This window comes from Megascapheus bottae, chromosome 24 (genome assembly GCF_031878675.1).
Source record: "Megascapheus bottae isolate mThoBot1 chromosome 24, mThoBot2.hap1, whole genome shotgun sequence".
NCBI classification, from domain to species: domain Eukaryota; kingdom Metazoa; phylum Chordata; class Mammalia; order Rodentia; family Geomyidae; genus Megascapheus; species Megascapheus bottae.
The window spans coordinates 20644215-20671813 of NC_143532.1; the positions used below are offsets into that span (position 1 = coordinate 20644215).

The following is a 27599-nucleotide window of genomic DNA, read 5'->3' on the forward strand; positions in this document are numbered from 1 at the left end:
ATTATTATAGATCCTAGACCAGCTATGATCTGAGTACAGACCAGAGACTCAGATCTCTACTATCTAGTAATGGCCTCATCCCTAAGTGTCTCAGAGCCTTTCTCTCCAGCTGTATGTGGGAATTGGCCATGTGGAAAAGGAACAGCTGCATCCACACTTCCCTGGTCTGGAGGCACTAACCTTATATTGCTTCTATTCCATTGCCAATAACTAATCTCATGACTCCAGTTAAATGCCGTAGGGAAGACTAGAACACTGCTGGCTGTGTTCCCAACAAAAAGTCTCCCTTGAGGATATTGAAAATAGAAAGTTTGAGTGGTTTGGATAGGCTTCTGCCTCTCCCAGGTTCCTGTTTCCAGTCACCATTCCTCCTCTGAATAATGCCACCTATCAGCAAGAATCAATCCTTCTGGCAGCCTGTAGGATCCAGGGGAGATAAGTAGAAGTACTTGGATGAGGACTTCAATAGGGTTGAGGTGGAAGACATCGCTGAATAGAGGCTATACTACTTTTCCCACAGGCCAATCAAGTGTGTGCTTGGCACACTCACAAAGTTGTGATGTCAAAAGCATTTGTCATTATCACAGACAGGTTATGGGTATAGGCTGTAAGGCCACACAAGGTTTGCCCAGTTCTCGGCACCCTACTGGGCCAGCTCCACTGAGCCTCAGAAAGCACTAGGATGGATCATAGGATTATTCTGAGTACGTTGTCCTGTGCATGAAACTTAGAACACAGGGTTGATTACACAGTTAGTAGAAGTATTTCATAAATGAATGTACATATGGATAAAACCAAAATTTAAAATAAAAAACCAATATTATGGCCCAAACATAACTATTATAATGCTAATTAGACATAGTCCATCAGAATATTTATGTAAATAAATATCTATTATTATTAAAATGAGTTAAATTATTATACCTGACTATTTAGGATCTGAATTTTATCAAACTATAATTTATATAAGTATACCGCGTATACTTATTGGTCTCTAGAGAAAATTAATCATTGGTCTCTAGAGTACTAAAAAGACACTAGACAGGACATCACCATGTTCTAATTATAAAAATTTTTCTTCGTTTCAAAGAAACTTCATTCCTTTTGAGAGTCCTTCCTTATTTCTTTCATTTCTTCCTCCCCCTCCCACTCTCCCTAGCAAATATGAATATACCTTTTGCATATTCAGGAAATTTCATATAAATGGAATCATACAATCTGTGGCTTTGATGCCTGGTTTATTTTATTTAGCATGTTGTCAAGTTACATCTACATTGTGGTATGTTGTTTTTATGGCTGAATTATTCCAGAGTGTAGATACACAACATTTTTACTTTTCCCTTCATCAGTCAATGGACATTTGAACTATTTCTACTTTGGGCTATTATGAATAACATTGCAATTTGTGTATAATCATTTGGATCATCCATGTCTTCAATTCTTTTGACTGACATACCTAGACTAGAATGTTGGGTCGATTTAGCTTTTAAAGAAATGATTACAGGGCTGCGAGTTTGGCCTAGTGGTAGAGTGCCTGCCTAGCATGCACGAAAACCTGGGTTCTATTCCTAGGTACCACATACATAGAAAAAAAGCCGGAAGTGGTGCTATGGTTCAAGTGGCAGAGTGCTTGTCTTAAGAAAAGCCCAAGGACAGTGTTCAGGCCCTGAGCTCAAGTCCGGGACTGGCAAAAAAAAAAAAAGAAAAAGAAAAAAATAGAAATGGTTACTGTCTCCCAAAGCCACTACCACAATTTCATTACTTTTGTGTTTTCCTCATCCTTAGTAGATGGTGTGTGTATTTCCAGTCAGAAGGTAGAGATGCCTTTGGGTGAATGTGGAGTATTTGCTTAACTAGCTGGGCCAGGGTATTTAAATAAGTCTCCATTTCCAGGCATCTGTTGATCCTATGAAGGAGGATTTGAGCCTCTTATTGTGTCCCCTACAGCTTTAAAAACAGTTCCTCAGGTGCATTTGGTACACCATGACCCCCAAACTTGGTGCTAGGACAAGCTTTGCATCCCTTGGCCATCTCTGTCTTGTCTGTTGCACCAAGAGCTTTGAAACCTGTCTTGAACTTGTCATGTAGTCCAGCTCCTAGTAAGAGCATGGCATTTTGGCAAACAGTTAAAAAGTGAATAGATAAATGGATACATGATTAAAGTCTAGAATTTGAGAGAGGGGGGGGAGGGAGAGTGAGAGATTATTAACTGCAAGAACATAATGTCTCCAGATCTTTGCTCTAAGAGGTGATGACTGGCTTCTCTGACCAGGGTTAAATGTGGCAGGATGCTGAGTCACTTGACAGGAATATTTGCAAAGTTAAGCATTAGAAAAGGAGAAAGCGGTGAAATTTAAGATGTATGGGTTGGAAACTTTAGGTAATACCAACCAGGGAAGATAAAAGAAGCATCCTCATCTCCCAGAGGAGCTGCCTGGGGGACAACCAATTGCTCGAAAAATTTCTAGGTTGTTATATGAGGATCCTTGGTCAAAACTTCACCCTGCCTCAAGGCCGTGTCTGCCTTCTGGGAGGTCACAGTACACCAGGGTTAGAATCCTTCAGGGTGAGCCCTTCATGTGAGAAGTTGTCCAACCAGTTTGTGGCCACTGGTAATCCAAGTGCAGAGTCCAAAAACAGTCAGACAAAAACAAGATAAATTCTGGGTGGGCGTGGCTTGGAGGGCCTATGAGAAATCCCGCTTGCTCTTGGGAAGAGGGAGAGGTTTTTTGTCCTTTTGGACTGTGCAACTGGATTGGGTAGGCAGGATTCATGGGCAGGACTCCAGCACTGGTGCAGGACCAGCAGATCCCCTTTGTTGTAAACCCAGATCCAAGACCTCGTTAGCCCTCAAAGCCTCTGTCCTTCAGTGATGTGCCTCTGTGTTCTTGTCCTGGTGTCTCTCCTGGCTTGCGCGACTTTGGGTGAGTTCTGAAATACAGACCAGGGAAGGGATTTCAAACTATTTGTCCTGGGTGGAGACAGGTGGAGAAGTGTACAGGGCAAAGGCAGGTCAGGTTCTGTATTGTGCTGACTCTTGGAGATGACCTTGTATCAACCCAGCCTAGACAGCCCCAGAAACAAGGGTGGACATGCTGAGGTCAAGGCTTAATCAATACAGCTGCATGTGATGGGCACAAGAAGGCAGTGAGCAAATCTAAGGACTTGTACATGAAGAATGAAGAGAGCTTAGTTTCTTTTCACTTTTATTATTAGTGCAGATCAGGCCATACCATAGAAAACAGCTTACTAGAATATGAAAAGCACATCTGAAGAGCCACAATGTGGTTCAAAATCTCAGCTTAGCATTTCTTTTTTTTATTGTTCTTTTAGTTTTATTTTTTATTATCAAGGTAATGTATAAAGGGGTTACAGTTACATTTGCCAGATAGAAGGTGCATTGCTTCTCACACATTATTATGTTTTTGTCCCCATTTCCTTTTCCCCACCCCCTCCCAATCATCTTGTTTTCCCCCTTCCCTTTCCTATTTCAAATAAACAAACATATACAATGTACCAGGTAACAAAGTCAGATTCAGTAACAATGTGAGATTAACCAAAGGGAAACAAAGGAGAAGAGAAATAACATAGTACATTAAGAACAACAATCACTCAAGATAAAGCTCTTGTTTCCATATCCTAGAGACCCTTTCATTTAGTCTCATTCTATATCACCTTATGTTTCTAGGTTTTGTGCTATTGTCCATGCTGCCATCAGAAAGAATGACATTGCCCCACTTGTAAGGAAATGGAAAGACTTGGAAAGAATCATACTAAGTGAAGTAAGCCAGACCCAAGGGAACATAGGCTCAATGGTTTCCCTCATTTGTAATAATTAGTACACATCTAGGGCTCTCCCATCTTAGCACTTCTAAGAGATATGTTTTCAGACTTAACTTTGCTCTACCTGTGTTACTCCATTTCTAAAACAGGGAGACAGTAGTATCTCCTTTGTGAGCTGTTAGTGTTTGTAATAATTGGCAGCAGCAGTATAAAACCTCTTATGTGTCCATATTATGCAATTGGCTATTTTATTTTTCTCCAGCACTGGGGCTTGAACTCTGCTAGTGCTCATGTACAGCTTTCTTGCTCACAGTTGATGCTCTACTACTTGAACCACACCTCTAGTCTGGCATTTTTTGGTTAATTAGAGCTAGAGTCTCTTACACAGTCTGTCCAAACTAACTTTGCATTATGTCATGCATGTGTCAGCCTCCTGAATAGTCAGGATTATACATTGGAGCCATAGGGGCCAGACTTGAAGTTAGTTATTGATATGAATGTAAACTGATTTACAAAATAGCATTTTCAATGTCATGGATAGTCCTTCTATCATACTAAATCTGAAGTTTTCAATTCACACGCTTGGAAGGAGATGTTGGCATGTTGTCTCTATCCAAATAGAGGCAATGGGAAGATGAGAGGGCAGGACCACACCCCATGAATAATGCTGTCACAGCTCCACGCTAAAAGAAGCCAGACAAAAGAAGGGGTCAAAGGGGCCCCATGACCATTTGTGAAAGTCCACCTGCCTCAGGAAGGAGGATCAAATTGATTCACTTGGGTTCTAAAGCAGGTAGAAACCAGGCCAGGTAAGGAAGTTGTAGATGAACAATTAAATATGTTCCTCACTCCTATAATCCTAGCTACTGGGGAGGCTGAGATCTGAGGACCATGGTTCAAAGCCAACCAGCATTAAAGTCCATAAGGCTCTTATCTCCAATTTACCACCATAAAACCAGAAGTGGCGTTGTGACTCAAGTGGTAGGATAGTAAGCTTGAGCTGAAGAGCTCAGAGAGAGCGCCCAGGCCCAGAATTCAAGCCCCATGACTGACAAAAAAAAAAAATGGAGCTCATGTGTCAGATTGATGTCTACTCAGTCCGGATGATCTTGTTCAGAACTACTGGAAGAATATTCTAGAACTTTATTCGATCTTTCATATCATATGTCTTTTATATTTGGTCCTACTTTTATTGGCCCTTCTTGATATACATATGCTCCCTAATTTATCTTGAAGTCAATCTCTGATAAATGTATAATCTTGAAGAAGAAAACTGATAAGACAAAACATTCTAAATTATATATCTGCTGTCCAAGTCTCCCAGGAAGTTAATGGTAACGTTAGTTTTATGACTTAGTAAGAGCAACCAAAGCAACTTAAATAGCCACAGTTTGGAACAATGGATGCCACGAGGCATAGAAATGCGATTCTCACAGGGCTGCCAGTTTTACTGGCTGTGGTCCTGTTAGACGGTATCAGGAATCTTCTTCTTTCCTGGCCACATGCTTTAGGGGAGATGCTGACATATTGTCTATATCCAAAAGGAGCATCAGAAGGGTGAGAGGGCAGGAGTCGTGTCCTGTGAGGGATATTGTGTTGGCTTGAGGATACTGAAGCTAGATAAGAGAAGGGGCCAGAGATAGCCATGTCCAAGTGTGTGAAAGCCTGGTGTTGGAGGCCTCCCTGCTGTGCACCTGCTCACCCAGGTTTAGCCTCCACTCTGCCTGATCTCCACCTGGTGGGATACAGAGGCCACCTGCACTTCCCTTTGCTGACTCTGAACCCCTGAGCTTCTCTTTTCTCTGCTACATGCTCTCTCCCCTCCATCTTCCCTTTTTCATCCCTTCCCCTGCTGCCAGTCCCAGCTGTCCACTGTCACAGCTCCCAGAAGGTCACCCCCACCTCCAACTCCTGTAACTCCTTCCTGGTCCCTTTCCCAGGACACAAGTTCTTTCTTCACAGCCTGAGGTTAGGTGGGTTCTTGGCTTCATTTCCTCTGTGGTCAGCCCTCCCCTCCCGAGAACAAGGGCTGCCTCTTGCTTCTCCTGTCTCTCACCCAGCATGCAGCTCAGCACCAGGCCTTAAGGGGTAAAGGTTGCAGAAGCTTCTCAGAGGGAAACCAAGTGACTTTTTGTTCCCAGCATGTCTCTTTTTTCAGTTACTTTTGCTGCATTTTCCCCCTCTAATTCCAATTTAGTCTTTCTATCAGCCCTCTCTTTTAGGAAAGACAAATTTATTCATCCTGGATTTATTCAAGAAGTTGACTCTTGCCTACATGACTGAAATGACGTAGTGAAGGTCACATGCCTAGAAAGTGGGAAACCCACCTGGAAGCCAGGACTCACCTTTGCCCTCTGCTGTGACCTCATCTCCTCTCCTTGTCCACCAGGGCACCAGTCCTCGCCGCCCGTGGTGAACACCGTGCAAGGCAAAGTCCTGGGGAAGTATGTCAGCTTGCAGGGCTTTGCGCAGCCTGTGGCTGTCTTCCTGGGAGTCCCGTTTGCCAAGCCCCCTCTAGGAGCCCTGAGGTTTGCTCCACCACAGCCTGCAGAGCCATGGAGCTTCGTGAAGAACACCACCTCCTACCCTCCTATGTAAGTTCCTGCAGCTCCCCGTGGGTCTCAGTGGGGACGCCTGTCTCAGAAGGGTGCAAGAAGGAGGATCCTCATAGAAATCCTTCAAGTCACTCTATTTTGTCCTTAAGCATATTCTAGAACCTGAAACCCTTTCCAACCCTCATAGCTTACTACATCTCTGTACTTATTCTAGGCCAGACAAAATCTAGGTTCTGAGAATACATTAGCAAACTTAGAACCAAGTTTCCTATCTTTATGTCACTGATATTCAACCAGAGGGAGAGAGGTAATGAAAACATGCATATCAAGAAATGAATTGCATAACATGATAGGGTATATTAAGTGCTTTGAAAATTAGCATTGCTCAGGGAAATGAAACACTTTGACGTCCTACCTTTTACCCTGTCTATATCCTTATCATGGCTGCCGAGAGAGATGTGTGACAATGTGTATTGATGAGAATATGGGAGTTGACTTTTCAAGGTCTCCCTTCTCACTGGGTCTAGCTACCTAATCAAAAGTTGAGGGTGTGCTGATATATTCCAGTCGCTCTAGTCAGAACCCACATTTTCTAAAAGGCTTGGCAGCCACAGATAACCACAAGGTTATCTCAGACATTTGCCTTCTTAGCTAGGTGCTTCTGAGGGTCTCCAGAATTTTTCTCTGGTTGCCTTCTTTCCAGCCTTTTCCTTAAAAAGAAGATATTCATCTGGGTGACAGTGGCTCATGTCTGTAATCTTAGCTACTCAAGTGGCTGAGATCTGAGGATTGTGATTCAATGCCAGCCCAAGCAGGTAAGTCTGTAAGTGTCTTATCTCCAGTTAACCACACACATACAGAAATGATGAGGAAAAAAGCCTCGAGGAAGAAAGCTCAGAGACAGCAGCTAGATCCTGAGTTCATGACGCAGAATCAGCATAAATCAGGAACAATAAAACAGAACAGCAACAAATCACTCTTCTTGTTTAAATTTTCTCATTATAAGAAGAGCACATCCATATATATTGCAAAAATGTAGAAAATACAGAACAATAAAGGTAAGAAAATGAAAATCATGTAAATTCACCTACCAGATAGAATTGCTTTTAATATTTGATAACTTGTTTTCTACTCTTTTATCTCTGCTTACTTTCTCCTTTGAAAATGGACCATCAATACAGATAGTTTGGATGACTGCCTGACTAATTTGCAACACTAACATCATTCTATGTCATTAAATATCACTGCCAATATTTAATAGCTGTATCAAATTGGGTTATGAACGGACATTTATTTATCTAAGCTTTTACTTGGGTCATAAATTTTTAATGTTCTAAGTAACACTCTGGTAACAGGTTGTATACATATTCATGAATATTTGGGCTAAATCACATAGAATGACATTTCTGAATCAAGGGTATACTTTTGCTATGCATCCCTTCAGAAATGTTTTGCCTATGTACATACATACCTCCATAGAGACAGGAGAAACCTCTATATAGCAGATCACGGCCAAAGCATGAGCTTATTGAAATACCATCAGATAAAACATTATAATGTAATAATCATAATAGCAGTAAGCATATTTTGGTGTTCCCTTTGTGTTTATATTTAAATGTTTGCCCCTTTTGAGATTTCAAATACTCCTTTTATGACTAATACACTCTTGTGGCCTTGGTGATATAGGAAAAATTCCTCAGGATAGAATCTGGATGTCACCTTTGCTGGCTCTGCTTCTGCCACTTAACGGCTATGTCTTCCTGGCCCCTGAGAAACTTTCCTTATCTGCCTTCTGTGGACAGTGAGGCACATCTCTGGATAGGTCCAGGACTGGGATTGTGCCTTACAATGTACTTGGAGTCAGAAGCACTATAGAGCCTGGATCTTCCTGGCTCTGTGACATTGGACAGGATCTCTAACGTCCGTGTGCCTGTGTACACAAAACAAATTTCCTCATGTATACAGAAGGATTGATCAGAGGTGTATATGAGTATATCATATTTGGTAAACTGGAAGAATGTGGTAAACATTAGAAATTCTCATCTATGTTGGACCTGTGAGACTTCTGGGAAGGACTTGCCCCTTCTCCCCCATTCACAGGGGGGAATAATGACTTGTCCCCAAGATGACACTTCCTATACACATGGAACAACATGCTTATCTGGCAGAGCAGCATGGTTACCCTCGAACCCACAGTATAAAGTTCAGTGAGAGCAGGCCTGTATCCCAAGACTTAAGGGAATGCCATCTCCCAGGTGAGTTGGCATTGCAGTGACTGCTCTCATTGTTCCAGGTATCCGAAAGCTGTGGGAAGGAGAGAGGTGCCAAGTCCTTCTCGCTCAGCATGGTCTAGGAGACTCCCATGAGCCCAAGCATGTTTACCGGGACCCCTAGGAATCCACCCACCTATTTCAGTGTCTCAAGTCTCCTGATAGCAGCTCCACCAACAGGCTCGAGCCTCCTAGTATATATCCAGCCCCAGTGTCACTTTCATCTTCCACCTTATAGCACCTCTCAAGTCTTTTTCTCTTTTCTCTTAGGTGTTCCCAGGATCCAGTGGCTGGGCAGAGAGTTAATGACCACTTAACCAACAGAAAGGAGAAAATTCCTCTCATATTTTCTGAAGATTGTCTGTACCTAAATATTTATACTCCTGCTGAATTGACAAAAACCAGCAGGCTGCCGGTGAGCAAGGGGGATTGCTGATCAGTACTTGTTGCTTCCAGCATCTGGGCTCTTCTGGAGCAGCCAGGAAGGTGGATCAAGGCAGCTGGGGGTAGAGGCACCCATGGCCAGGGGACCAGAATTTAGAGGCCCAGAACCCCCTTTCACCACAGGCCCTGCAAGTTTTCCTTTCTTTGGTTTTCCCCAGTGACGTCAGGTATCTGGGGGAGGAGGTGTGGTGCTGCTGTACACTGAATGCACACCTTAAAAGTTTTCAAGTTCTCTCATTAGTAGGATTGGAATGATGACTTTTAGAAGATTAAGAAGGCTAAGACATAATTGGCATCCAAGGTCGAGCTGGAAGGAATATGAGAGAAAATCAGTAACCACTACTTTTCTCAAACTGATGGTCAAATGGGGTAAGGGAGGACACACAAATGCAATGACAGGATAAGGAAGACCTTCGGTGTTCAGATCTTGTGCTATGTCACTGGAGGAAGAACAGGACACCTTTTGCCTTTCCATTTGCCCCACCTGTGACCATTTTCACTGCAAAGTATTAACAACATTGAAAGGAGTCTGGGCCAGTCTCATAAGCATTTACCTTGTCATTTGTCAGCAATCTGGGATATTATTGTAGCTCTTTTCTTTCTCTAATTACCTTTCACATGGCTGGGTGATCCAATGAACTCAACATTTCAGAAGTGAGGCAGGCTACCAGCTGTAAGGCCAGAGGTTTTTAGGGAGAGGGCTGTTGGAAAAGAAAGGGGTCCCTGGGGGTATGAAGATAAGAGTACCAGTCCCCAGCCAGTTGCTTAGAAGCATCCTGGTATTGACACCAGGGTGAGGAGGAAATTCTGAACTTGGGGCTGGAAGTTGGTCCTGTATGTGGTTTGTAAAACACAAGGAATGGAGAATAAAGATTTCCCGCCCCCCCTCCCTCCCTCCCTTTTTCCTTCCCTACATCTCTTCTTCCTTCCCTGACTCGATCACATATTAGTTATGCTATCTGTAGAGTTGCCTTCGTTTTCCTGTCAGTCCCAGAGAAAAACAGCAACACCCACCGTGTAGATTCATTATTTCTATTGCTTTTAACGGGTCTCGCTCATGGATTTATTATAGATTTGTTTATGTTTAATTAGCAAGGCTAGTAAGCATTATGTCTTTTTCAGCTCTTCCTCAAAATGTGAGCTCTTTAAATTCAAGAGCCATGAATTAGGAATTATTGTACTCACTCTCAAGTCCTTTCAGTCCCAGGCATTGTGTGTGTGTAGGGCGGGGAGGGTCATGGGACTTGAACTCAGCCTGGGTGCTGTCCCAGAGCTCTTCAGCTCAAGGCTACCACCCTACCCCTAGGCCTGGATGGTGTTCCTGAGCCCTTCAGCTCAAGACTACCACCTTAAGCCAAGCCCCACTTCCCATTTTCTAGAGGTTAATTGGAGATAAGAGTCTCAGGTCCTTTTGTGGCCTGGCTGGCTTTGAACCTTGATCCTCATATCTCAGCCTCCTGAGTAGCTAAGATTACAGGTGTGAGCTACCACGCCCAGCAAGTCCCAGGCTTTTTAGCTGTCAGATCTCAGTCACATGAGCAAAACCTTCCTGGATGAGGTAGATGGTGACATGTGTGTAAAGGAGTGGGGCAAGAGCAGTGAGAAGGGGACACATACGCCTTTTAATGAATTGCTTATCACTGAGAAAGCTGATTTGTCCAACAAAGAATTAACTGAGATGAAGCTAACATACAAGAGCTTCTCCATGCTTAAGTTCAACTACTTGAAAGGTCCAGAAATGAGGATGATGGAGTGTAGGAGAAAACATGACCTTTTTTTGGCTTTTGTTCCTCCAGTGACAATGTTCTCCATTTGTAAACCCCTGAGAGAGCATGATACCTGGGTCTGGGGAAAGAAGACAGATGTGGAGTGGAATGGCATCTTGGGTCCAGGAGCAAAGAGCTCCTTTTTCAGTCCTATTACACATACTGGTGAACTTTATAAGTGATGCCCTCTCTTAGTCAAGCCTTGGGCAAGGCAGCTCCACTGATCAACTTCTGAGATCCCTCAGCTTCCTGTTCTCTCTATGCTGTCTTGTCCTGTGTCCAGGTGATGGTGTGGATCCATGGAGGTGGGCTGGTGTTGGGCGGGGCATCGACCTACGATGGACTGGCCCTCGCTGCCCATGAGGACGTGGTGGTGGTGACCATTCAGTACCGCCTGGGCATCTGGGGATTCTTCAGGTAGGGTAGTGTACTACTGTCTATACAGTAATCTCTATACTGGTCAGTTTCCTGCTGATACAATAAAGAAACAGATAGTGGGCAATTATAAGAAAAACATTTATGTATCTGAGATTTGCACCTGCAAGGACTTGGTCGCTGCCATACAATATGATGGAGGGAGAAAAATGGAAATTATAGCACATAGGACACATTTCACAGTAAGACAGGGAGCCATGAGGAAGGAGAGGTCAGAGGCAGTTTATACAATAATTTTCTATCGGGAAGTAGCCAAAGCCCTAGACAGAAACCTCCTGAGGACGGCACTGCCAAGTTCCTGATTAGCTTCCATTAGGCCTCACCATTTTCAGATTTGATTACTGCTCAACACACTAGAGACCAAAGTTCCAGTGTGTAACTTGTTCAGTCAAACCACATCTGAACCTTAGTATCTCCCAAACAGATGCCAGGGCCCCAGCTCTAGTGAAGTCGTCTCTCATGGAGATCTTAGTAAACCCCTTCATAATGCATCCAGTTCCTTCGTTATTGGACATCACTCCACCTCCTCATCCCACTGCTAGTCTTGTCCACTTGCTTCTGAGCTTTTGCATGTGCTGTCCCCTCTACCTGGAATGTGTACTTCACCTGTGAAGCCCTTATTTATCCCGCAAGGCCCAGCCCTCATGGTTCCTCCTCTGAAATAGTTATTACCTTTTTTTACCTGTATAGTCCAGCATGTGGCATTCTGCTATAATGTGTACCTGTACCACGTGGCACATCTGTTAGGTGTTGTACATTTTCTCATAGGAAAGAGAGGAAGGGAGGGAGGGAAGGAGGGAAGGAGGGAAGACAGGAGGAAAGGAAGGAAGGAAGGAAGGAAGGAAGGAAGGAAGGAAAGGGAGGGAGGGAAGGAGGGAGTAGTAATTTCATGTAGGGAGCTCTGTGAAGGTTCATAGACAGATTTCCAGCTGAAAATGCTGCCAGGCTGTCCTTCTAAGGTATCTATGACCTTCACCAACACTCAGACACGTCTCATGGCCTACAGTTGCAAAGCATACAGGCCTTCTTGGAAGAGCCTCCTCCTTCTGTCTCTGGTCACTTCCCTGCTGCTCCTTCTCATCTCTTGCCTACCTCTCCTCTTCCCCATCTTTAGGCCTCTGTATGTCTCCTTCTCCTTCTCCACTAACTCTCCCCTCCCCCAGCAATCCTAGCAAGCACTTTCACAGCTCCCCATTGTGGCTCCCACTTCTCTTTGAAGAGTGCCAACTTTAGCTATTTTTGCCCTGGATGTCTGCAGACTGCCGTTCACTACACAGGAAGACTGGAGCACTTGTGGTACGTGAATCCACCCAACACAGACCCTCTTCCACTCCCAGAAGACCCTCTGTGAATCTGTGAACACCTCCACCCTGCTGATTGCTCAGGAAAGAGGCTTTGTGGGCAGACTGGACTATTCTCAGAGCCCAACATCCAGCCAGGGAACAAATCCTTGTAGCTCCACTTTGAAAATATACTCTAAATCCAGCTCTTTCACATCTTCTCACTTTCCCATGCCAGTCAAAGCCTGGATTAAAGTGATAATCACTCACATGTACAGCTCTTCTATTCTGATGCTGTAGTTGCCACACAGTAGCCAGGTGGCTCTGGGAGACCTCACTGAGCTGTGATGGGCTCCGCACCGGATCCCATGTTACACCAGTGACAGAAGTCCTTGTCTGGGCCTGCAGCCCCTGTCCCTGCATTCACACTGCTGCCCCGCAGCCCTGGGCCTTTGTGCCTGCTGCTTCTCCTCACCTGAGTACCCTTCCTTGGGTTTTTTTTTTTTACAAGATCCATGTGCTCATGATACTCATGCATCTACTCGATGGCCTTCCCTGTCATGAAATCTGGGTCCCACTCCTGCACCTTATTATTTTTCTTAATCTCATTGTATTTATTCAGGAGCTGACTCATGTGTCTGTATTTGTGATCTGCAATGTGAGCTGAGGGCTCACATTTTGCTTTTTTGCTGCACTAACTTTTTCTTCCCTCCCTCCCTCCCTCCCTCCCTCCCTCCCTCCCTCCCTCCCTCCCTCCTTCCCTCCCTCTCTTCCTCCCTTCCTTCCTTTCTTCCTTCCTTCCTTCCCTCCCTCCCTCCCTCCCTCCCTCCCTCCCTCCCTCCTTCCTTCCTTCCTTCCTTCCTTCCTTCCTTCCTTCCTTCCTTCCTTCCTTCCTTCCTGACCTAAGGTTTGCATTTAGGCCTGTACTTGAGCTTTTATCCCCAAAGCTAGTCATCTGCTACCTGAGCCACAGCTCTACTTCCACCTCTTTGGTGGTTAATTGGAGATACAAGTCTCATGGACTTTACTGCCTGGGCAGGCTTCAGAGCTCAGCCTTCCTGAGTAGCTAGGATTATAGGTGTAAGCTAACAACACCAGGCTCTAGCTTTTCATAGACATAGTGATCTCAGTGCACAGCGGCTGGAAGTATTAGAGCAGAGCCCTGCACAGGTCATGATGCTGGAATGAGAGGCAGAGGAGAGGCCTGTGGCAGGGGTGCAGAGCCCAGCCTCACTCTGGAAGGCTCACTGAGAGACTCCAACACAACTGTGGGCCCAGGAGCCCAGAGTTCTGCTGTGACTCAGTCCTGCCCTGCCTTCCTTCCTGGGAGTCCTGCCCTGACAGCTGTGTCCCCCCTCCCACCTCGATCTCGTTCAGCACAGGGGATGAGCACAGCCTTGGAAACTGGGGCCACTTGGACCAGGTGGCCGCACTGCGTTGGGTCCAGGACAACATTGCCAGCTTTGGAGGGAACCCAGGCTCTGTGACCATCTTTGGAGAGTCAGCAGGAGGTGAAAGTGTCTCTGTTCTTGTAAGTGTGCCTCACACCAGGTGTCACCCTGAGGATTGATTTGCTTCTGAATGGCATCTGTAGGAAATCAAGCAGGCCAACCCTACATCTGTCTTGAGTAATAAGGAGGAGGTACCTGAGAGTACTGTTTAGGGTGCTTTGAAGGAAAAGACTGTTGTCCTCTAGTGAGCTTCCTGTGTTTAGTCTGTCCCTGTATACACAATGGTGTAGACCTTTGATTTCAAGACTTTGATCCCAGGTTGACTGTACTGTAGTGTAAGATGATGGAGAACCATGGGCCAAACTCAGAGCTCAGCTTTGTGTCCTCTGGCTATAAATATCAGCTCATCCAGTGACCATAACATTCCTCCTTTCCTCACTTGATTGATTTCCCCACACCCTTTCCTAACCGTTTTGAGGTTAGGACTCACCTTTCTTACCTTGGTTAGATAAAAACGACCAAAAGGAAAAGGCAAGGGAGTGAGCTGGAGTAAGTTAGGGGTTTTGAGCATTGACAGCAGATGAGGCTTCTTTGAGGTGTCTTGCTGGCTCTGCATGGCTTAAGAGAAAGGATAGTAGTCTCTGGGACTGAGCACAAGCTGGGCTGGGGGAAGTTTATGAGAAGAAAGGATACAAACTGCAGTGGGGAGGGATGTGACAGATGATGTGTGATACAGACATAATTTGGAGGTGTGAGGGTTGTTTGTGGAGATGGTGGCAGGGAGGTGACAGTATCTGTTGAAGGTGCAGGGACCATAACCATTCAGTTACCTTGGAAATGGAGCAGGTGATCAACTCTATTACTGAAATTTTCAACTAGGCGCTGATTTCACCGTTGAATTCTCAGAGAAAAATGTTTATAGTCTTTGTTTAATCAGAACAAAAGGAACATTTACAGAAAAATTCAAATTTGAAAGAAAATATCCACAATCCCACTACACAGTGTAGTTATTAGATATTTTGACATGTATCCTTACAATTCTATCTGTATATCCATCTATCATCTACCTACCTATATGTAAATCCATCCTCTTTGTCACTGTGATCTATTTATGTTGTTTTTAAACAAAGAAACTTTCGTTTGTAATATAACATCAATATTTCAGTAAACATTAAAACATTCTTATTCAATGTCTTTCATAATTGCATAATATTCCATGATAAGAATGAAACACTGCTTATTTTTCCAGTCTTCTAATATTAGAAATGAGTTATTGTGGTGTTTAGTGTTATAAATAGCATAAGAATTTGAGTATGTTTATAAAATGCTCATTCTTTTGCCCTTTATTTTTTGTGTGCTGAGTGCTTCCAGCTTACTCTCAAGCACTACCGCTGAGCTATGTCTCGAGCTACTTTGTAAATGACAATTTTTGAAGTAATGGGAATGCTGAAGCCAAATCTGTGGCTAGGAATTGCCAAGCTATCTTTTCCACCTGTTTTGATGGTCATAATGGGCCCTTGCCACAGACTTCCTATCTGTCTTTGGTTCTGGAATGTTATTCCATACTCTGATGGAGCATATTTTCTTGTAGAGTTGGGCCTATGGGTGCCTGAGGTACTGGGTGGGGAACTGTCATAGCCATAAAGCATCAGCATCCAGATAAATGTCTAGGGCAGAGTTTTTAAAAACAATGGAGTCACTGACCTTTCCTATAAGCATAAGCTCTCCTTCCTTCCCCACTGCCAGGTGTTATCTCCATTGGCCAGGAACCTCTTCCACAGGGCTATTTCTGAGAGCGGTGTGGCCCTGTCTCCTGGTCTGCTTGGGAAGAATGTCAGGTCCTTGGCTGAGGTAGGTCTTAACCTGGAAAGCTTTGGTACCCCCTTGACAGCTCTGGTACCCTATCCTCTGCAACCCTGGGATCCTCAAGGGTCTTTCTTCTTGTGGAATTCAGCTAGGATGCTCAGAGTCCCTGAAGTGAGAGTGGCTTAGCAAGAAGACTCTTGTAGGGCTAATATTTAACCTTCATTCTGTATATTCTGAAGTGTCTTCATGTAAATCATGTTACCCAGTCTTCTTGCAATTCTGTATGTTTCAGTGTGTGGGAGACATGAATTGTAGAGTGTGAGAGAACACAATGTGTGTTAAGTAGGTACACCAACACGGGTAGGTGCTATCATCACCCTTATCTATAGGAGTGTAGAAAGGAATAGAGGCCCGATCACTGCTAAGTGGAGAAGGTGTTAAACCTAATGCTGTCATTTGGCATTCCTTGCTCTTTCCTGCTATTCCACATGGCGTATCATGTGACAGAACACTGAGACAGTCTTGTGCCATTACTGAGTAACTGAAAGAGATATTAGGTAATGAGTTTGTATCACAGTTTCAACTAGAGGCAGCCTTCTAGGGAACCCAGATCCCACAGAGTGCTTTCAGCTATCTTCTACTGCCTTCAGAAACTGAGCTTGGGAGAGAAACTTTCTGTCCACACTGATGGAGGAGACAGAAACTGCTATTGACCTGTGTTGTTACCTGTGATTTTGGCAGCAAGTTGCTGTTACTGCTGGATGCACTCCTACCACATCTGCTGTGATGGTTCACTGCTTGCGCCAGAGGACAGAGAAGGAGCTCTTGGAGACCACATTGAAACTGGTAGGTGTGCCCTAGTATTCTGTGTAGTCGGCTCTGGGCTTTATTCTCTTAGTGGGCTTTTGCCCCCAGACTACTTGGGATAATTTCTCACCGCTCCGTGGTAGTTTCAGTCTTCTGAGTGTGTGTGTGTGTGTGTGTGTGTGTGTGTGTGTGTGTGTGTGTGTGTCCTGGTTCTGGGACTTAAACCAACCTGAGCTTTTTAGCTCAAGAGTAGTCCTCGAATCACTTGAGTCACAGTCCACATCCAGCTGTTTTTGGTAGTTAATTGTGGAACAGAGCCTCACAGACTTTCTTTCCTAGGCTACACAACCCTTAGATCCTGGCCTCCTGAGTATTTAGGACTACAGGCATGAGCCACCAGGGCCCAAAAATGTCCCCTCAGCTTTTCATTGTGAGATATCTGAAATATTAAAAAAGTCTAATATCAACTGATGAAAAATTGAATAACCCTCATATCTCTCAAAATTTCATATTTTGACATTCTTGTTTTCAGATATATCTCAGGAAATTAAACAGTCCATTTCCCCCCAAATAACTACCATTCTGAATTTATAGGATGAAGATATTATGCACAAAGCTTACATTAAGAATATTATAATTTATCTTGATTTATTTAGAGACTAAGTTATAGTATTATAGTCAATTAATTTTCTAGATTTTCTGAAATTCTGCTTTAGTTAGAATTTAGGAAGAGCCATATCTGTTACCCATTCATGCGTTTATCATTTATTCATCTATCTATCCATCCACCTATCCATCTATCCAATTCATGGAAATTCTTTTTTATATATATTTTTATTGTAATTAATAAAAGGGTTACATGATATTTGCCAGATAGAAGGTGCATTCATTCACATACATTGATACCCTTTCACATGTCTTGGTACCCATTTCCCTCTCCCCCACATCCCCCACCCCCCATCTTGGTTTTCCCCCCTTCCCTATCAAATTTCAAATATCCAAATACAAATAAATTCAATATATCAGATAACAAAGTGAGATACTGTAACAATATGAGATACCCAAGGGACAGCAAAGGAGATGAGAGACAACATAGTACATTAAGGACAACAATCATTCATTATATGGCTTTTGTTTCAATATCCTGGAGGTCCTTTCAATTAGCTTCATACTATATGGCCTTATGAATCAAGATTTTGCTCTATTGCAGATCTCTGCTAGTAGAGCCCAAGGTTTCTACTGATTATGACAAATGAGGGAAACCATTGAGCCTAAGTTCCTTTGAGTCTGGCTTACTTCACTTAATATGATTTTTTCTAAGTCTTTCCATTTCCTAACAAATGGGGCGATGTCATTCTTTCTGACAGCAGCATAGAATTCCATTGTGTACAACTAATTTCATGGAAATTCTTTCAACTTAGTATCAACCTAGTATCAATATGCCTGTAACTTTTTAGTCAGTCATTCTAATCTGCCCATCATTCATGAGTCATACGACAATAATACGTATTTTGACCAACTCCATACATCCATACATCCAAATTTATGAAGGGGTCAGGAATCTCAGAGAACCTAACAAAGATCCTATGACATCCCTTTGAAATTTCTTCAGTTCTTGTGGAAGTGCTTCCACTGCGTATTTCAGCATCCATTGGGATCAGCTATCCTCTTCTCACTTACCTTTCTGTGAGCAGGCTGCCACAGAACTCTCCACCATCAGGAGGCAGAAATCACCAGCTAAGGAGTTAAAAGGCATTAGTGAGGAGGAGATCACAAGATTACAAGATTGGATCTGTGGGGAGGAAGCGGGAGGGGGGAGAAGAGAGAGAGAGAGAGAGAGAGAGAGAGAGAGAGAGAGAGAGAGAGAGAGAGAGAGAGAGAGAGAGAGAGAGAGAGAGAGAGAGAGAGCGCACAAAGGAACTTGATCCTGAAGCTTCAATCCTCCTTTGAACATTTGGGCAACTCCCAGAAGTGGGAGGAGTGTTAATCACTGAAAAATTGAAAAGCCTTGGATTATAATTCAATATGAAATGGAAAATATAAAAATCACTTTGAACAGAGATGATGTGATGTGACAACATATGTCTCTGCTGCAATGTGGAGACAGATTTTAAGACAGGATCGTGGAAGATGCAGAGACAAACTGGGAAGTCAGTGGGCAGAAGGAAAATAGGCAAAGGATTCTGGAAGATTACACCAGCACTAGAGTTAGTGAAGTGGTGAAAAGTATTTCGAATTTGGATTTGTTGTTGTTGTCATTGTTGGTTGTAGAGTTGTAGAGTTTGAACTCTGGACCTGGGTACTGCTCCTGAGCTCTTTTGCTCAAGGCTAAAGGTCTACCACTTTGAGTCACAGTGCCACTTGCAGTTTTCTGGTGGTTAATTAGAGATTAGAGTCTTGTGGACTTTCCCCAAACTGGCTTTGAACTGTGATCCTTAGAGCTCAGCCTCCTGAGTAGCTAGGATTACAGGCATGAGCCACTGGTACCCAGAAAATCTAGATATTTTAAAAGGAATAGTTGACAAAACTTACTAATGGGCCTTATGTTCTGTATGAGATAAAGAGAAGTGGGAAAGATCTAACTTCTTTGATTCAAGCAAGCAGGCACTTTGCCCTCAGAATGCACCCTTCTGCTCCTACTGGATGGACAGACACCAATCACTGTGGTTCTCGTAGTTACTCCTGTGATGTTAGCTCCTCATAGCCCTCACTGTTTCCTTATTTATTGTCTTCTCTCTCACTTTATGTTTCCCATTCCGTGCTTTATGGCACTAAAAGATTTATACTGCTAAGCATAACATCGAACATGTCAGTCCCTTCTTAAAAGCCTGATGCTGCTTATAAGACAAATTGCCTTACTTTCTCTGTACATCAGCTTTCTATTACTGTTAATAAATCTCTATAACAATCATCTTATTAAAGAAAAAGACTATATTGCTTAACAGTTTGGGAGCTTTCTTCCTATAATCATTTGACCTTCCTAGTTTATTCCAGTAATGACATATCATTGAGGAGCATGTGCAGGAGCAAAACCACTCACCTCAATGCTAGGAAGGAAAGAGAGAAAGAGAAGCAGGACCACAATATACTTTGAAAACATTCCCCCATCCATCTGAGGGCCTAACAGTCCAGAGATCTGTATGCTGGCCTCATGTTTAGACCAGCAGAGACAGAGAGAAGGAGATGTGGAGTGGGAGAGAGGCTGGTATTACCTGGAGCAGGGAATCACCTATATCATGTTATTCTCTTCCTCAGAGACATGTCTTTGTTCCTGTTGTGATTGATGGAGTGCTGATTCCAATGGAACCTGAAAAGATTCTGGCTGAAAAGAATTTTAACACCGTCCCCTACATCGTGGGAATCAATAAGCAGGAATTTGGGTGGATTTTGCCCACGGTGAGTTGCATGCCCAACACTCTATCCTCAGACCTGTGCTCCCATGAGTTCTTTCTTTTCAATGCCCTATGCATCCAGGAAGCGCTCAGAAGTGGATATTTCCATGGATACATCCTCCCAGATGGACATCTTCCCGTGGGTGGGGCAGCTCTAGGAACACTTCACTGCAATTTGCTTTATATTTCTGTTGCAGAATCCTGAAATGCTCGGGCTAGGAAAGCCTGGAGAGATGACAAAAACTGAGGCTGGAGAAGTGAGAACATCTAGTGAAGGGAAGGAATTGGGGGTTTAAAAAAGTCAGACTAGCGATGCAACGGCCCTATGTATTCGCAGCCTTCCCTTATCGCAAAGCTTCAGGGAAGGCACTGCTACATGAATTAATATTGGTTTGTAAAAGGGAAGGACTTTTCTTTTTCAAAGTTAAAGCCAGACATTAGTGAGCGCAGAAGAGTAGGTCTGTACAGCAGTAGAAAGAGAAGAAGGAAAAGATCTGACATGACCTGAACTCAAATCTCCAACACAAAGTCTGGAGTTCAAAGCAGGTGTGAGTTCCAGGAGGCCCTGTGTTATGAGGAGTGAGGCCCTGACATGCATCAAGTCTCTCTTCATAACAGGAAATAACATTGCGTGGTGAAGTAAGGTCCTCACTAAAATTAGAGGACTTTAGCCTTCCTTTACGACTGGGTGTGATGTCAAGAGTTATTGCCCCCCAAGTGTTTACACTTCAAAGAAGTTACAAGTTCTTTTTCCAAATTGTCTTTCAGGTCCTTGAAGAAAAAGTTTTAGGCAGAGGAAGAGTCAAAAATTGCAAGAAATTTCCAAAGTTACAACTCTAAAGAGCAGGCTCAGGGGTCAGTCCACCCATCACCAGGTTTTAGCTGGAGGAAAACAGTGGGTTTCACCTGCAATCATTGAACTTTCTCAGATAGGCCTGATAGAGGGCTGGGGTCGACCTGAAACACCTGAAGCCATGCTGGGTCCAGGTCTCTGATTCAAAGTTTTGAACAAGGTCCTTACATACTGGTAGTTTGACAGCTCTCATTTCAGAAGCATTTTATAGGATATCAAAGAAATACAGTTTTGTAACTGATTTTAGCTTCCCTGTTCAACTGAATCTGGGAGTATGGCCTGTTTCTTTTATACTAGAGCCCTCAACTTCTACACTATATTTAGACTTGAATATTCTTGAATGTTTCCTCACTGTCTGATGAGTACATATGTTTACCTCTTTCCATTATTTTTAATTTCTGTATGTCCATCTATTTGGTTCATTGATTTTTTTTTCTATTAGTTTTATTGTTTTTTTTCTTCTCAAATTCATAAAAAACCCATGCCTATCAAGGGACAAGAAGGAACCTTCATTCCTCATTTGGTTTCGTAAAAGTTTTCCTGCTTGCTTCTTCTTCCTAACTCCTGAGGATTTACACATGCCTAACTATTGTTTGAACAGTCAAGAGGCTTTCCGCTTTTTGAAGTACAATTCAACCAGTCTTTGGCCATCTCATTCTTGCAGAAGTTCAAGCACATGATGGTAAGCATCTATGTGATCATGGGAATTGATGGAGAAACCTTGTAGGGCTGGAGGCTTGCTAACTTAGATGAGTTCAGTGGTGGAAATAGGGCTGGGTCCTAGGTTCTGTTCTCGTTTTCTGCATTTTCCACCTCTCCACTCCAGGAGGGATTTGCTTAGGGTTTAGGATAGTCATGATCAATGACAAGCTGTCTCAACTACCTGGAGAAGTCATGTTGCTCATCAGGTGGGGGTGGTTTCTTTCTTCATCCATTTCAGAGCATGTCTGAAAAGCTAATTCCAGTGATCGTTGAGAAGTATTTAGAAGGGACAGATGACCCAGCCCAAACTAGAGATCGGTTCCTGGACTTGCTCGCAGATATGGTATTTGGTGTCCCATCTGTGGTTGTGTCCCGTGGTCACAGAGGTGAGTCCCAGAGGTGAAGATGAGAGGGATCATAACTCATCAATACAGTGTCTAATCTGTCCACCTCTCAGCCTAGCCACATGTGGAAATTGCTGAGGGCTGACCCTCAAACTCTGATTTCATATTTCCTGATGGAATGTCATCCTAGTAGCGGACTCTGAATAAAAGATTAAGATACAAATAATCAGTTTAGGAGTTAATCCAGTAAAACAGCACTTGAGAGAAAAGGAGGTGACACAGGGAAGAGATAGAGGCCAATCAATGACACACTTCGAAGTGCATTTTTACTGTGGATGGCTGAAGCTGAGGAGTTCTCAGCATTCTGTTTGTATAGCAAAGATGAGAATTTAGCCACTGTTGTCTATGTGTCATTGGTTGAAGGCTGTTCCAGGGATTGTTAGTTCCTTGGTGCCCTGAGCTGTTGTCAACATAGGCAGTGTGGTCGTGGTAAACAGACAAAGCCTTTATTCAAAGAACTACTAAATCTGGTAGTGGAGACCAGGCATCTGTCTGAAATGGTTGAAGAACTAACAGCATCAGCCAAGGCTTCTTATATGAAGTTATAGCATACACTGGACTAGAAGACAAATGTTGTCATAGAATTCTTAGAAGGTTCTCAAGGAAAGAGCTAGTCGCCAACTGGGCTGTTATACAGTGGAGTCAAAATAAGTCAGAATAGGATCAGGAAAGGTGTCCAGAGCCAGGAAGATGGTAGTAGGCATATGGACATGGAGTGTGTCAATGTCTGTGGCTCAATCCTGTCTATCTTGGTGTGGAATAGTATGGCCAAGCTGAGTTTCAGGCATGTGTTCACCAAGGATTCTTCTAGCATCTACCCAGGGCTCTATGTAGAGTTTTATGAGGGAGGGATTCATGAGCTTTCCCTAGAGGAGGTGATTCCTTCTGATAGTTACATAGGGCGTTAGGGGACCCTTCTTCTTGTACCAGGACTACTGCACCTTAGTTTGAAAGTCAGTGAATGGCTCTCTCGTCCAGACAACTGCCTCTAATGTGCTGGAAGGGTTGTCAAGTTTAGGACAGTATAAACATGGACAGTTTGGGACAGTGTCAAGCTTAGGACAGTATAAATGTCTATCTCACTTTCTGAAGTTGTCTATGAGCATTTGTAAGTTAGAACAAGGAGAAGGCCAAATACATTACAGTAAAGTATTGAGAGAGTAAGAAAGAGCACACACAAAACTTTTCTTTTGCCAGTCCTGGAGGGAGATTGAACTCAGGGCCTGGGCACTGTCCTTGAGCTTTCTCAAGGCTAGCACTCCACCACTTGAGCCATAGCTCCACTTCTGGCATTTTCTGTATATATGGTACCAAGGAATTCGACCCAGAGGTTTGTGCAGGCTAGACAAGCACTCTATCACACTCATGGCCCCATATAAAAATTTTCAAAATTATAAATTGACATGTTATATACATAAATATTTATGTGATATATAGTGATACTCTGAATTATGAATGATACAGAATAATTATGCCAAAAAGTCAACATATCCATCCCTTCAAATACTTAAATAACATGAAATTCTCATAATTTTCAAATGAACAATATTTTATGAAGCATATTCACTATACCATGCAATAGAAGTAAAAAGACAAATGTTTTCCTCCTTTAATCATCACCTTCCCTTTGTTCTCTCCATTAGTCTCTGAAATTTCAAATTTCATGTATTCATAGATGAGTTTTATTGTTTTGGATTCATTGCCTAGGGAGTAACATGAGTAGTGGCATGATATTTTCTATCCATTCCTGGCTCATTTTATTTAGCATAACACTTTTAATTTGCATGTTGTCACAAGTGACAGAATTTCTACTTTAAAGAAAAGGTAAATAGCATTCCAGTGTGTGTTGATAACATGATTTCTTTGTATATTCTTCCATTGATAGACACAGGGTGATTCCAGAATGTGGCTTTTGTGAGTAGTGGTGCAAGGCAATAAACATAGGGTGCAGACATTTGTTCAACAAACTGGTCTCAAATAAATGTACAGGAGTGGGACTGTTGGGTCACATGGTAATTCTGTTTTTAATTTATTTAAAGCATTGTCCTATTTTCTATTCATACCATCAATATTTTAAAAAGTTTTATCTCTTTATCCTTGCCTTGACTTCTCATCCTTGACTTATTCTAATTTCATAAATTAGACTTAGTTCTAAGTGTAATATCATCTGTCATCTTCTCATATATTACCTTTACTGTGTCAAGATACATTCTTCTATTTATCACCTGGTAAAATTATTATTTTAATTTGATGTTTGCTTCTGAATTTTCTATCTGGCTGATTTGTCCATTGTTGAAAGTGAGGCATTGAAGCCTCTTCTATTACTACATTGTAATCTGTCTTTCCCTTCAGATTCTTTAATATTGTTTTAGATATTTATGTTATCTTATTCTTGGGTGCACATATATTCATAATTGTTATATCCTTCTTAGGAACTAACCTCTTCAACTCTCAACTTATAATATCTTTGTTTCTTTTCCCAGGTTTTTACTTAATGTCCCTTGTTTAATATCTAGCTATTTTACTATTTTTTGTCTTTTTCTTTATTTCCCTCCTTTTTAGGTAGCCTTGCTATACATCCCACATTAGCTGCAACATTGTTCTAGATCTCAGACTGTCCTTGAACTCATAATCTTCTTATCTTGGGTTCTGGAATGCTAGGATAGCAGGTGTGAATCACTACATTTGGCATTTTGCCTTGTTTCCAGAAGACATTTTCCCACAATAGAGTATTCATGATACACAGTGTTCCACTTCTGCATGCATTTGTATTCAGGTATACTCATTTTCAGGAAAGCAACTGATTTACTTCATTCCTCTCTGAATTCATGAGGAAAACACTGGAAATGCTGAAAACTAGGCTGAACAGAAGAAAACTATTGGTTTGCTAAGCTTCTTGAGAAGAATGAGCACCACCTCTGTATTTAGTGGATGCATTTTGCATATTCATCCTTTTATTCCATTAATATCTGGCTTAAATCCCATTTCTTTCTTTTATAATTGTCGGGGGCAATGTATAAAGGGGCTGTGGTTACATTTTCCAGGTAGTAGGTGCATTACTTCTCACACACTGATACCCCTTCTATGGGTTTTGTCCCCATTTCCCTTCTCCCACCTCTCCCAATCATCTTTAAATCCCATTTCTGAATCTACTAATGTATATAGTGTAAGGAAATCACCATCATCTGTCCTGTGCAGATAGCCATGGGTTTTCTACAGGGCTGCAGACCTTAATGTCAAGTGTATGTCCATAAACATAAACTGCACACATCCATGTTTTCTCAGATGCTGGAGCTCCCACCTACATGTATGAGTTTCAATATCGTCCAAGCTTCTCCCCAGATATGAAGCCCATGACGGTGATAGGAGACCATGGAGATGAGGTTTACTCTGTGTTCGGTGCCCCAATTCTAAGAGGTAATGACTATTTGCTGGATATTCGCTTGTAGATAGGAGGCCTGGGCTCCATATTTTCTTTAGTTTTGCACAACCTTCTCTTGCTTTCAGCCTTAATTTCCTCACTTGGCGTAACTGAGGTAATCTGCATTTGGTGTTCCCAACCTAGTCTTCTGCTATAGCTCTCCCAAAAGAGGACATGTTCTCATGTGTTCCAAGTCATGGCAACTCTTAAGAACCTGACCTCTAACCTCAGTAAGAGAAGAGTTGCCTCAGCCGCAGTACCCTGCTCAAAGACAGGAATGTCACTGCCTGATTGCTTACTCACAATAAAATATCAGAATGTTGGTGTGATAAAGCCAGAAATGGCACTAACATTGACTCAGATGTCATAGGTATCTGCATATCTTCCTGAATATCACAAACGAAGTTCATATGTTTTGACCAACGGTACAATTAATAACGTAATATTTAAGAAAAACGTTCACAAATATTTTAATACCTTATCTCAACAGTTGCAGTTGGCTCAAGACACAACTTTGGAATGCTCATGACATGCCTATGTCTCTGGGCATCAGACTTCTTAGGATCTTAGCAGGTTTTTCTTTTCCCTTTCTTTTCTTTTCCTTTTATCCATACTGAGGCTTGAACTCAAGGTTAAGCATTCTGGGACTTCATCCACATTCCCTGGTACTTCTTGCTTTAGTTATTTTCTTAAATAAGTTTTGGCTTTTGTACCTGGCCTGGATTTGGATTGTGACCTTTCTCTTTATGGCTCCTGTAGAGCTGGGATGACAGACCTGTTTCTTCATGCCTGGTAGACCTTAGCAGTTCTAATGCTTTATAGACTCTATGAAAATGTGATTATGTTTTAGAGGAAAGAAAATATAGTTATGTTTAGGAAAAGGAGTCAGAAATCCTGCAAAGAAGGAACCCTAGATTGTGGCAGTTTGGCCTACATGGGAGATGAATGAATAGGTGTACAGGAAAGACTATGGGAAATTGACAGGGCTATGTGCCCATTGCTGAGACCTAGATCAGCCCTTCCCAACTCCTCACTCATATTTTGACTCAGTACCTATGGATCAGAGTCAAAAGTTGCCTGTGGAACAATGTCCTAGTGGTGTTGCTGTTGCAGCCTGTGAGCCACACTTTGTATGCCACACAGTTACTTTCATCTCCCCCACAGAGGGCGCCTCAGAAGAGGAAATCAACCTCAGCAAGATGGTGATGAAGTTCTGGGCCAACTTTGCTCGGACTGGGTGAGGCTGGTGGGAAAGATGGAATAAAGATGGTGTGTAAGGTGGGGTGCTGTGGGGATTACTCTTTGGGTGAGGTGACTTCTAAAGTTTGAGTAATAAACCCCTACCTCTGTGAACATAACGATGGACCAATGGTTGCACTCCATATCCAAGTGTTCGCAAGCCTCATGGATCAGTGAGTGGTAAGCTAGAGAATTCTCACAAATCTCAGAAATGAGAAGACCCCACAGCAGTTACGTTATTTGATTCTGTTTCAGGAATCCCAACGGGGAGGGATTGCCCCATTGGCCAGAGTATGACCAGAAGGAAGCATACCTAGAGATTGGTACCACTACCCAGGCAGCCTATAGACTGAAAGGCAAGGAAATGGCTTTCTGGACAGAACTCCTGACTGACAAACAAGTACAACAAGAGCACACTGAACTGTGAACAGGAGGACTAATCAATCTGTAGATCACCACAGTTACACCAAGTGAGGAAATTAAGGCTGAAAGAGGAGGACTAATCAGTCTACAGAAGGGGTTTGTAGGCCAAGGAAGCATTTTATTGTGGAGATTAGAGTTATGTGGTAAGGATGGACAGAGACCTTTCGGGGGGCAGATATTTGTATCTGTAGCCTCAATTTATTAAATAAATGATCCTTGTGGAAACAAATGAATGCATGTCTTTGGGCTATGTCTGGAACCACAGATCCTTGCAGAAAAGCAAGTTATTCAGACTGCTATATAGTACCCACTGCACCATAACACATGAATCACAGCCAGGACACAACAGGGGAAGTCCATTGGAAACTAAATTCACCACTGTCCATCAAACCACATCTCAGAACCCATCATCAAGAGCAATATCCATCCTAAGTGGCAGAGATTTCTGTTTGAACAAATGCCTGTCAACATAGACATACTAGACATATTAAAGACAGAAAAACAAAGTGAAGTACCACCTTCATAAGTTAATAACTCTCTGGTAGTAGATTCTAAAGGTATTTATAGT

At 42.8% G+C, this 27599-nt stretch overlaps 1 protein-coding gene across 1 annotated transcript; it reads left to right on the top strand.

Annotated features, from left to right (window-relative positions):
• Positions 1–2742: 2742 nt before the first annotated feature.
• LOC150047107 (carboxylesterase 1E-like) lies at positions 2743–27260 on the top strand. The gene is made up of 13 exons (XM_090357628.1): positions 2743–2924; positions 6173–6377; positions 8879–9023; positions 11102–11235; positions 13911–14064; positions 15731–15835; positions 16532–16636; positions 19853–19993; positions 21444–21524; positions 21783–21930; positions 25234–25365; positions 26534–26606; positions 26864–27260. The coding sequence occupies exons 1-13, from the start codon at positions 2873–2875 to the stop codon at positions 27033–27035; spliced, it is 1647 nt and encodes a 548-aa protein (XP_090213754.1). The 5' UTR covers positions 2743–2872; the 3' UTR covers positions 27036–27260.
• The last annotated feature ends 339 nt before the right edge of the window (positions 27261–27599 follow it).

Bases quoted from the DNA above. Each gene is read 5' to 3' on its own strand.
- LOC150047107 (XM_090357628.1), top strand. From the start codon at position 2,873: ATGTGCCTCTGTGTTCTTGTCCTGGTGTCTCTCCTGGCTTGCGCGACT. The intron at 2,925-6,172 runs GTGAGTTCTGAA...CTTGTCCACCAG, and splicing joins CCTGGCTTGCGCGACTTTGG to GGCACCAGTCCTCGCCGCCC. The intron at 25,366-26,533 runs GTAATGACTATT...TCTCCCCCACAG, and splicing joins CGGTGCCCCAATTCTAAGAG to AGGGCGCCTCAGAAGAGGAA.